This window comes from Lycium barbarum, chromosome 2 (assembly GCF_019175385.1).
Source record: "Lycium barbarum isolate Lr01 chromosome 2, ASM1917538v2, whole genome shotgun sequence".
Lineage (NCBI taxonomy): Eukaryota > Viridiplantae > Streptophyta > Magnoliopsida > Solanales > Solanaceae > Lycium > Lycium barbarum.
The window spans coordinates 149023620-149036089 of NC_083338.1; the positions used below are offsets into that span (position 1 = coordinate 149023620).

Genomic DNA, 12470 nt, shown 5'->3' on the forward strand with positions numbered 1-12470 from the left:
AAGATCTGCAAACAACAGTTACATTTTTGTTCTCCAAATACGCGTACAATTTGTTCGTTTAGTTTTGGATCTACGGGTTTTTACATGAGATGTTCGCCTCACCTTTTGTCCGTTCAATTTTAGACCTACGGGGTTTTATGTGAGAGCTACGTCTTGCCTCTAGGCTTGCTTGATGTTCATTTGTTGTCCAGTATAGCCAGGCAGGAAACTGCATTTGGATGCAAAAACATTGTTGCAAATCTGCATGTGGAAAGATTCGACTAGAAAATTCACTAGGCAGGTGTAATGTGTGTATGGATTGTAACCATTGTTGAAAACTTTAGATTCCTTGCTTAATTGATCAGCGGACAGAAGTAGATTCGTCCAAAGTATCTTTGCGTGAAAGCACCTTCTTAGTTATTTCCCAGAAGTTTCTTGGTTGGTGCATTTGATTTATATGCATTAGCAATTACGGAGTACTTGCTTTCTATATCTAATTGCTATATGTTGATGGATTCGTTTCATGACGTATCGAGATTACAAATGATTTTAAGCTTGTATTTGGCATTAACTTGTGGCAAATGCAAACCGAAGATAGAATGTCAAATCTGCTACACTTCTCGACTATACTTGCTTTCTATTATTGGTACACGTATTGGTTAACTTTGACTATCAAGACTTACGCAGATGAGAAGAAATCACTTAATTTTTCTTTTGCCAAAATTGGGATTATTTTCATCCACCCGAATGAATATAGATTAATAAGTAGCTTTCAGCCTGCCTGCCTTCCTTCCTTTAGATTCTGTGGCCAATGTTATAGAATAATGTGAAACCCAAAATTGGCTTTCTATTTCGTAAAGAGGCAGAAACTTTATGGTGGTGTTTCTCTGTCCAGGCATGATTCTGTGATCAGATTTGATTCTAAAAGGTGTTACACCTGTGAGTTCTTTCTCGAAGGTAAAAACCTACATGCACCGAATGTTTATAACAAAATGAATAGATCCATAATATGTGTTTGTACATACACTTCTATGATTTAATCATACTTAATTAACTACAGCACATTTTTATTACATTAAATTACTTAAATCGTAGTAAGTGAAATTGGTTTGATGTAAATACTCAATGCGGTAATATTTACGTTTCTAGAGTGGCACAAAATGGAATTAAAAAAAAAAAAAAAAAAAAAGAGGAAAAAATCCCAGGTCCGCTTAAATTTCTGAGGGTCATACTTTGAAGTTTGAACTTTGAACTTTCGATATTTATTATTTTGGATTTTCAGTTCTGGCAGGCAGCTAAGTTCAAGTGATTGGAACAAACAATTATGCTGGTACTGTAGATTGCATTGGCTCTTAATGAATGGAGAATGACAATTTAAAAATACAGCAGCCAAAAAGGTCAACAAAGCAAAGCTTTTGTTGTATCATTACCTAATCTTAGGTCATGACGACTTAGTGCTAAGGAGTTTTGGATATATCATCGTGAAAACGACTGGTGAATGGCAGCCAAACGTGAAAAACTCCTGAATTAGAAATTATGATTGAAGAAAGTGTTTTAAGTTATATACTCGTCAATATAAATAATTTTTTAATAGTAACAAGACATTTAAAAGATATCTACAAGTAAACTTTTCTAAAATGTGAGATTTTGTGATCTCGAAAATAAAACATGTTAACTACAACAACATATAAAAGTGACATAATGGTATAAATTTACTTATACACACGTTATTTATAACTTGAGCCCTTATAAAAAAGAGAGGAAGGACAAATGCGTCCTGCAATTCAAGTTGAAAAATGGAGTGAGAGAGTGAAGTCACTTAATTAGGCATAGAGAAAGCATCTTATTTCCAGTGTACTTTTACATATTGAACACACATTTCTCGTGAAATTAAATATGTGACAAACTACTAAAGATGACATGTTATATTATATACAGTTGAAAAATTTAAAAGATGCTTGAAAATGTAATAAACAGGAAAAGAAAAGAGCTGTTCTGGGCCCCTAAATAATAATGGTGTTAATGAGACAAGGACGTACTTCTTTTTAAAATCGTTAGCAATGAAGTAAAAGAAATTGTCAAAATGTTGCGGTGGTAATGTTAGAGACAGTTATGCTATAATTTACACCACTGATTTAATGATTTATCCTATTTTTATTTCTCAATTGATTTCTTGCCACATTATAAACGTCATCCACAGGCACCAAAGAGTTAGCAGTATATTAGCAACTATTCTAAAAACTGAAATTCGTAGCAATTCCACTTTTAATAATTCCTCCATGAGCACAAAAAATTTCGTGCATTACTATGTGTCCAAATTATTCATATCCAGTTAGGTTTCTCCTTAGCAATCATTCCTCCGTAACAACATTTCATTATAACGATCAAGTTTTTCTTTTGAACCGATTCCTCATGTTATGTCATATGATATGTCCTCTATAACAATATTTCGCTATAGCAATAAAAAATATCCGGACAAATGACGCCTTTATAAAGAGGCTTTACTGTACATCCGCTGGGACATAGACTAATCAGAAACAAAGAATACAAAGACATGACCTGAATTAAAGAATACATTTTTCCTTTTAGCACATTACTTAAATCGAATGAAATAGTCACCCTTATAATAATATACAAAAAGATCATACAGTAAATTACAGCTGCAGCAACAAGCTAACAATAAATACAGCAAACGAAAATGTACCGACATGAAATGTACACACTCTGAAGCAGCACGTGCAACTAGCTCTTCCTATATATGCGGAAAATTGAAACTTTTGCACAAAGGAAATTTTAGATTGTGACAAAAAGAACAAGGAGGAACAAGGGAGAAGAAAGAACAGTGAAGAAAAAATAAAGATTCTTCATCTGAAGGAAAGCTGAATTTCCTCTAGAGTTCTCCCTTTCGTCTCCGGTACCCAAATTGCCACGAACACCACGGTGAAAGCACACATAACCATGTAAATAGTGAAGGTTCCTGATAAAACATGTAGACACATTAAACCAATATGATCATGTTCAGAAGCTACACGTATGAAATGCAGAAACTTTTCAGCAACATGTTACACTATGTAGATAGGTAAAAAAATTGTTTATATATATATATACACACATGTTGAATTCCCTTGGTTTCTTGTGTGTTTTACTTCTTTCTAGTTTGACTCCCCCTAGTAAAAATTCTAGCTCCACCATTGGTGTACACGTGCGGGACCAAAATGTCTATACATGTCTATGGTTACATAGTAGAGATGGATGTTATACTAATACACATACAAAGAGGTAAATGTGGTGTAAGACAGAGAGGCATATACCTGCACTGCTCCAAGCCATAAGCAGTGGTGCAGTCACTGTTATTACCCACGAGAATAACCAGTTGGCTAATGTTGCTGTACTTCCAGCTAGGCCTTTGATCTTGACCGGAAGAATCTACAATATCAGATGCACATGATAAGTTTACAAAAAACTCTAAACAACGTAAAGCAAGCACGAAAATTTCATCAACAATTGCTTGATAAATCAAAAAGTAAGTACCTCAGACATTATAAGCCATGGAATCGGGCCCATACCAAGTGAGAACGAAATAATCATGAACTGAAATGAGAAGTCCGTCAGAAAAATGAAAGTATGTTACTGTAAGCATGTTTTTTCAAGAAACAAAGACGTCCACGTCGAGAAGTGTACTTACCACCACACCGACTACTGATAATATTCCCAATACACCGTGAAGGGTAGAGTCCTCAGATACAAAACCCTGATCAAATACAAAGGAACAAATGATCAGAAATATGACAAATCAAGTTCACGTTGCTTCCATGCAAAAGCAACTTATTCCACCAAGCTACCTTCAGATAGAAGGAAACGGCAACAACTAGGAGACTAACAGCCATTCCAGCAGAGGAGACCTACACAAAAGAGCATTTGCCTTATAAGTCAGGTCAAAAGTTGGAAAACTATGCATTTAAGTTGTGGCTTTTCTAAAACTTACGATTAATAAAAGTCTACGTCCAGTTTTATCCACCAGCCATGTAGCAACTCCAGTGGCAACAACCTACACATCGAAAAGAGTTCTTCTTTTAAGTTGTTAGCTATGAGAGCGATTGAATTTGACTGCATAAATAGGGAAAAAATTCCTTCCTTTCTGAATAATATGCATACTTGGAAATTAAATAAGAGAAACTAAAATAGTTAAAGCTGGACCTGTATAGCACCAACACCAAAAGTTGCAGCATTACTTGAAGAAATTCCTGTGAAATTGAGACGACTAAATTAGTGAGTCTTTTTTTTTTTAATTTTATTTTAACTAAATTAGCGAGACTATATCACATGACGAAAGTTGTTGATCATTAAAGATTTAATTAACTAAGGATCGCTGAATAAGATGGCAAATAAAATTGATTATTTAACGCTATCTACGTACCAGCAGATAGAAAAATGTTGCTGGAATAGAATATCACACCGTTGATTCCTCCTAACTGTTGCAGTATAAGTAGCACAATTCCTACCTAAAGAATGAAAGATTAAAAGATTGATAAAAACAGGGGCATAGACTAACACAGACTTCAACAACAGCATGAAACGTCAAAATACCATGAGAGGTAACCAATATCTTCTATGTTTGAGATCCGCGAAGCGCATTGCTGTTCTTCTGTTTGTTGATGATGCTACAGACCTCTACACACAAAAATAAAATAAAACATGTATGTTAAATACAGATTTAGCAAGAAGTTCTACATGGAATTGCATGTGTAGTAACAAGACTGTTTTATATGGTCTTTCAAATAATTTACCTTAATTTCATTTACTTCATTGGTAATGTCAGCATCAAACCCTCGAAGAACTTGCAATGAAGTTTCAAAATCTTCTGTTAAGCCCATTTTGGCCTAAGTTTCAGATAGAAACTCAAATGAGACAAACAACAATTAAAGCCTTAAAGGAATCACGCAGAATATATAATAGAGCTCACCAACCACCGAGGAGATTCGGGGATGAAAAATAGTCCAGGTATCAGTGCTAGGCAAGGCAATGTTCCTATAAGAGAAAACAATATTTAGTTCAAGTGTAATTGAACAATTCTATAGGTCTCCATGGCTTTGCCACATTCAATATGCCAGATCATTCAAAGTTTAATCCGGAAACTATTAGGTAACTGTTTTTTAGCTGATTATTACGAAAAATGATAATATGACTTCGTAACTGTAAAGAGGAATGATCATTACCAAGAACAGCAAGCACCCTCCAATTAACAAAAAGTCCCAGTAAATAGGACAACATGATCCCGATTGTAACAGAGAGCTACATCAAAGATAGAAATGATAACTATTGATTTAGCAAGCATAAGAACTTTGGTTAAAAGAAAAATAAGTCACTAACTCAGCGAACCTGGTTAACAGATCCCAAACCCCCTCTCAAATTTTGAGGTGCTATCTCGGCAATATATACAGGAACCTAAAAAACAATCAAAAAACAGGAAGCTAAAGCATTAAGTTTTGACAATGTCGGTGTATCCAATAACTGTAACCAGAAAAGAATTTAGAAATCTAATATTACCACATAAGAGATTATTCCCACACCAAAGCCTTCCAACAATCTTCCCATGTACAGAAAGGAAGGATCCTGAAACGTATTGGAAGGGCCACAAAAAAAAAAGAAAAAAAAAAAGAGAAATTGACATAAATAGCCGGCCACCAAAATAAGAGCTAGCAAATGTATATTTTTATATATTAATGTATAATATACATAAAATATACATTTATACAAATAGTGCATATTTTTTGTATATTTGGCTAGCGAATATCATACACTTCAAGTAGATATCTTACTTCGGCAAATGAGATGGCGAGCCAACCAATGATATTAGGTACAGCAGCTATCATTAAAGACTACAACAGAACAAAAAAAGACTTGAGTATCCACTTGAGCAATACACGGATATATGGTAAATGAAAAACAAGAATCTATTTTGATGTAATAGTCGTACCCCTTTTCGCCCTATGTACTCGGAAATTTGACCACTAGATATTGCACCGACCATAGCACCCACGTTTGATAAAGAACCAAACAAAGAGAACTGAAAAGATTATCTTTAGTCAACAATAGCTCTGAAACAAACCGAATTAAGACACAAACCAAGAATTAACTCTTGCAGACCTCAGAGACAGTGAGCTTCAGATCTTTGATGATTGCAATTTGCGTAGGCGAAGAGTAGCCACACTTCAAAAACAACAAAGAAAAACAAACTATTGATCAAATAGAGATACATTTGCAGGGCAACATAAATCGGGTAGGCCAGCCAATAAAGTGCAGGCACAAGAAAGGAAATTTCCACTCTAGAGATTTAAGTTACAAGAATGACATAACAAATTGTAATCCCAATAAGGATGCTACCTTTTTACCAATTTTGATCCCTTTACCACAAAGAAAGAAGCTTAAAGACTATTTTTATTCAAATTTATCCTCTTCCAATAAATTTGAAGTTTTTCATGGGGAAGGTAAACAGACATGTAAGTCAATATTGAAGTATTAGACCATCTCATCTAAAAGCTTGTGTTTTGTTAAAGAGAGAGAGAGAGAGAGTATACTATTATTTACTTAATTATGTCTTCAACAATGCAAGTAGAGAAAAGAATTTGAATTAGGGAAGTATAAGGAACTAGAATGACATGAAAAATTTGAAGTTTGTCATAGGATATTGGGAAGGTAAACAGACATGTAACCAATATTGAACTGTGTGATCGCTAATATTGCAGAGTTCGAGCAACATAGGTGATCATGTCATCTGAAAACTTAAACTGATACACAGAGCACACATTTTATTTACCTAATTATGTCTTCAACAGCACAAGCAAAGAGATGAATTTGAATGCAAAGTGTAAGGAATTAGCATGACTTAACAAATTGGAATCCCAATAAATATGCAACCTTTTACCCAATCGCTATTTACTTAATTATGTCTTTAACAGCGCATCAAAGGAAAAGAATTTGAATGATAAAGTATGAGGAATTAAATGACATTACAAATTCTCATCCCAATAAAAATGCAACCTTCTACCCCAATTTTGAATCCTTTACCACAACAAAAGAAGCTAAAGAACTCATTTTTATTCAAAAACTTATCTCTTTTCATCAAACTTGAAGTTTCTAATAGGAATTGAGCAGGTAAACATACATGTATAGAGAAAGAAAGCAAAGAGAAGAGTGAGGGATTAGAAATGGGAAAAAGAAAGACACAACGAATTGTAATCCCAATTAATATGCACTCTTTTACCTCAATTATGACTCATTTACCACATTAAAAGCAGCTAAACCATTCATTTTTCATTCAAAAATTTAATCTTTATCCATCAAACTTGAAGTTAGCAAAGAACTTGAATAAGAAAGGAGTGAAATGGGGAAATTACATACAGTGAAACCAAACTGGATAGGGCCCAAAGCAACAATAAGAACACAAGCAAGAACAGAAATAGAACTATCACGAATAACTTGAGAAGAACCCATCATACTAGATTGTCTTGAACCCATACGATACCAACTTCCAGTATGCAAAAATGGTTTCCTAAGATCTTCATTATTCTCTTCTCTAGAACTCATTTTTCCTTTTTTGGGTCAACCCCCCCTTTTTTTTTTCCTACAATTCTTGAAATTTCAACTAGTAGAACAAGAAGAAGAAAGTTGTTAAAGATGCTTGAATTAGCAAGTATCTTGATATTGATCTTTTTTTAGACAAGGGAATATACAGATAGAGTTGAAGAAGACTTGAGAAAAAAAAAAAAAAAGGGGATTTTTTTGGTAAGTGAAAGTAAAAAAAAAAAAAGATGATGATGATGACAGCAAGCAGCTAAATGTTGGATCAGGCTCTCACCGCATAACTTAGAGTTAGTAATTAAGATTGAATTGACTAAAATAAAACGTTAATCATGATTTGGATAATTTATTCATAAATATAGTAAAATCTTTTCTCTCTCTTCCTACTTTTCTTTTCCCACGTACAGTATCTATTTACTTCCTTTTTGAATTGATAACTTATATTGTATCTCCAATTTCTTGTTGAGTTAGAGCCCGTTTGGATTCGCTTATAAGTTGCTTATAAGCTGTTTTTAGCTTTTTTGAGTGTTTGGCTGGTCAACTTAAAGTCATTTTGTGCTTAAAATAAGCTCAAAAAAATAATTGGGCCCATTTGACTTAGCTTATCTAAAGGGGCAATTCGCAGAATTGCCATTTTTTGGGGTGGTATTTAAATTTTGCCCCTCATATTTGTGGTCTTTAAATTTTGCCCTTCGACTAAAACCCATAGGTTCCGGGTTCGAACCCCCGCTCAGTCAAAAATTTTAAAAAATTTTGCAAAGCAGAGTTTAAATTTCGCTATGCCCCCTCCGGCAGACTTTGCCTTGAAGCACATATATGTATTTTTTTTTTAACTTTTCAAGGTAAACTTTTAGTAATGCCTTAACTAAAAGTGTGCCCCATAAAACATAACTAAAAGTATGCCCCATAAGGCGTAAGTTTTCCTTAAGGCATAACTAAAAGTTTGCATTATAAGGCAAAGTTTAAATTTTGCTATGCCCCCTTCAACAGACTTTTAGTTGTGTTTAACTAGAAGTCTGCCAGAGGGGACAGACTTTTAGTTGTGTTTAACTAAAAGTCTGCCCCCTCCGGCAGACTTTGCCTTGAAGCATATATATATATATATATATATATATATATTACTTTTCAAGGTAAACTTTTAGTTATACCTTAACTAAAAAGTGTGCCCCAAAGACATAACTAAAAGTATGCCCATAAGGCGGAACTTTTCCTTAAGGCATAACTTAAACTTTGCCTTATAAGGCAAAGTCTATGCCTTAAGAAAAATTCTTGCCTCGTGGGGCATAATTTTGTTATGTCTTAACTAAAATTCTGCCCCATAAGATATAACTAAACTATGTCTTAGGAAAAATTCTGCCTTATGAGGCAGACTTTTAGTTATGTCGGATCCGGCATAACTTTAGTTTTTCCTTAAAGATTGTATGCTGGATCCGGCATACACTCCCCCGGTCCTGCCTTGCGAAATTATTTTTTTATTTTATGCCTGAGCGGGGGTTCGAACCCAAAACTTCATGTATTCGCCCACCTTTTCAAGCAAAGGGCAAAACTTAAAGACCACAAATATGAGGGGCAAAATTTAAAGACCACAAATTTTAAGGGCAAAATTTAAAGACCACCCCAAAAGAAGGGCAATCCGCGCAAAAAAATGATCTAAAGCAGCTTATAAGCTGAAAACAGCTTATAAGCCAAAAAAATAAGTTAGACTATCCCAACTTATTTTTTTTAGCTTATAAGTTGTTTACAGCTTCTAGGCATAAGCCCATCCAAACAGGCTCAATCTTTTAATTGCATTTTTTCTTTGGATCTTATCTTTAAAATTAGAAGAAAAAAAAATTGGCTACCAGTACAAATCATGTTCCGTATCAATATTAGGATTTCAAGCAAATTAGTTAAATTTAAATATTTAATGATAAAAATAATTAAATAATATAATATTTTATTGGTTCTTTTCGTACACTTAATAATTTTGTTCTCCAGTTAAATTGTTTGTTCTTTCCTGTTCCTAACTATATTGGTATTTTTCCTATTCTCTAACTAAATTATAATTTATGTGTAATTTAAGCTAATTTTAAATAAAAAGATGCAAAGGAAAATGTGAAAAAAAGTTTAACTCAAAAAGAAATTGGAGATAAAATGTAAGTTATCAATTAAAAAAGGAAGTAAATAGATATTGTACCTAGGAAAAGAAAACTAGAAAGAGAGAGAAACGATTTTAATATATTTAGGGACAAATTATTAATTTATTATTTATCTAAATCATAATTAAGGTCTTACTTTAGTCAATTTGATCTTAGCCATTAATTCTAATTCATCCCATGTGTTCATAATCTAAACTAGAACTTTGGAAAAATGGAGAGAAGAGAAATGGAGAGGAGTCGGATCCATAAATGTTACTCCTCCCCATCTTTATTTTAGTTTGACTGGTCACGAAATTTAAGAATAAAAGGGATATTTTGAATCTTATGATCTTAAATTAAAATATTTTTAAATCTTATGGCCTTAAACTTGACGTGTAGAATGTTAAAATTGGAAACAGTGACAGAGCCAGAAATTTTACTAGGGAGTCAAAAAATAAAGAGGTAAACACACCAAGAAGCCAAGGGATTCAACATCTAATATATATATATATATATATATATATATATATATATATATATATATATATATATATATATATATATATATGTATATAATTTTAACCTTGTATATATAGTGTAATTTCTCGGCGAAGGGGTTCATCCGATCCGCCTGCCTCTGATTGGAAAATTTACTAAATATAGAAAGAAGCACTCTTTTTGAAATAGAACAAAAAGAAAAGTAAGACACATAAATTGAGACGGACCAAATAAGCACTAATGAACTTTTTTTTTGCGCGGGGGGGGGGGGGGGGGGGGATTTTCCATAGATGTGATTAGGGCTCAACTATATTTGAATCCGTGAAAGAAAGTGTTAAGTACAATATTTGGAGATAAAAAGTTTCCTAACAAAGATAATTTTATATCAAAAAAAATCTAATGTTTGTGTTGAACTTAGCACGACAAGGGACCCAGCCACGTAAAATTTTGGTCTATTTTTCTTGGTGTCTTTTGTCTTATTCGCTTCAATGTGTTTAACGTGGACTTGATATGGTCCATGGATGTCTCTGTCAAATGAACTTCTTCTCTGTGGTCATTTTATATAAAAGTACTGATAATGTACTTATAATAATTGAGAATTAATTGACAAGCATTTGGATATGAATTTGTTACTTGAATAAGGTAATATTTGGAGTTAAGTTTAAAAAAAAAAAAAAAAAGGAATTTAAGACTGATTTTGTGTTTGGAATAATTGGTCAATTTACAAACAAACACTTAGTTATATAATCCCCTAAATATTACTTCAGAATTTTAATATAATATCTATGGCAAACGGGTCTCTATGATTTTTTATATCATCAGATTATTCAAAGAATATTTATATCTAATCTAATTAAAATGTAAAATTTAAAATTCTGAAAATAACATATGTTAACTGTTATAGCAAGTAAAAAATTAATAATATAAAAATTATTTACAATGATCATATATATTTTCTTTGCATAAGTATACAGTGTTTTTCCATGTGTGTAGTTTCCTTTTTTCTTATTAATTTTTGAGGGGTGTCCCCTAGTTGGGGGAAATAGCAGTATGCCTTTATTTTGGGGTGACTAATTTACATGCAACTTGCATTTGTACTCAGTAGGGCAATTCTCCGTCTTTGCTACAAACTCGTTTAGTAATTAACCACACATTTAAGATTATCCAAAACAGTGTCTCATTTTAATGATTAGCTGACCTATAATTGATGTGATATATGATGATGTTAATAATAATAAAATAATACATCAAATATGTTAAAGTTTAATTTATAGGACCATTTTGGTGTGCAAATACTTTGAAATATAAGTAACAAGAAGAAGAAGACGAAAAACGATTAACAAGTTGTTAGCTGATACTATAATAATACAAAAAATTAATACATGATCGCCCACTGGCCAAAGAAGAAAAGAGAAAACTATATACAACTCAAACATGAATCATTCATTCATTTCCACAAAGCTTATCCATAATGTAGGGCACTATCAAATCAGAAAAAGAAAAACACCAAGTCACCAACAATAATTACCTTCATTCCCAAACGAGTCGTGATTGACTATACAAAAATGTTACTAATTATATTTCTCCTTTCAAATTATAAAAGAACAAAATAAAAAGACGACTTGTTCGAGAGGATTGGTGTGTCACATTCATTCCCCAAACATTGAATTTAAATCTCGAATTGTATTCGACTATAGTGTTGTCTTTTCACTTTTTCTTTTTTAATGTCATAAAATATAAAGTTTTGGTGAAGAATTGTTTTTTCTTGTTCCTCTACCACCCTAAAAAACTTGTTTTAAAAAACGGAAAAGGCTCATAAATACCCCTAACCTATTGAAAAAGGCTCATAAATCTCTTTCTATCTTTTGGTCTAAAAATACCCTTAAGGTTTGTTTTTGGCTCAAATATACCCCTCAAACTAACAAGTTAAAATTAACTCTTTTAAAAAGCCAAATGGCATTTTGTAATTGGTCATAATAAAATTCCGTAATTTAAAAAAAAAATCTGAATTTTTTTTTTAAATTACGGAATTTTATTATTGACCAATTCTGGAATTTTATTATTGACCAATTACGGAATTTTTAAATTACGGAATTTTAAAAAAAATCTGGATTTTTTTTTAAATTACGGAATTTTATTATTGACCAATTACGAAATTTTATTATTGACCAATTACTGAATTTTAAAAAAAATCTGGAATTTTTTTTTAAATCTGGATTTTTTTTTTAAATTACGGAATTTTATTATTGATCAATTACGGAATTTTTAAATTACGGATTTTTTTTAAAAATCTGA

At 32.4% G+C, this 12470-nt stretch overlaps 1 protein-coding gene across 1 annotated transcript; it reads right to left on the minus strand.

Moving 5' to 3' along the window:
- Positions 1 to 2576: 2576 nt before the first annotated feature.
- Positions 2577 to 7747, minus strand: LOC132628028 (sugar transporter ERD6-like 6). Its single transcript, XM_060343713.1, has 18 exons — positions 7381 to 7747; positions 6127 to 6189; positions 5957 to 6046; positions 5799 to 5858; positions 5527 to 5592; positions 5359 to 5424; positions 5196 to 5271; positions 4943 to 5007; positions 4767 to 4859; positions 4567 to 4650; positions 4397 to 4481; positions 4177 to 4223; positions 3965 to 4027; positions 3822 to 3881; positions 3665 to 3730; positions 3511 to 3570; positions 3291 to 3405; positions 2577 to 2956 (listed from the first exon to the last, which is right to left on the minus strand). Exons 1-18 carry the CDS (start codon positions 7564 to 7566, stop codon positions 2844 to 2846), a joined length of 1458 nt encoding a protein of 485 aa, XP_060199696.1. The 5' UTR covers positions 7567 to 7747; the 3' UTR covers positions 2577 to 2843.
- Positions 7748 to 12470: the final 4723 nt, after the last annotated feature.

Excerpts from the sequence above, each read along its gene's own strand:
- LOC132628028 (XM_060343713.1), bottom strand. The coding sequence starts at position 7,566 with ATGAGTTCTAGAGAAGAGAATAATGAAGATCTTAGGAAACCATTTTTG. Across the intron at positions 4,028-4,176 it reads TTGGTGTTGGTGCTATACAG|GTTGTTGCCACTGGAGTTGC; the intron begins GTCCAGCTTTAA and ends TTCGATGTGTAG. Across the intron at positions 3,571-3,664 it reads TATCAGTAGTCGGTGTGGTG|TTCATGATTATTTCGTTCTC; the intron begins GTAAGTACACTT and ends TTCTCATTTCAG.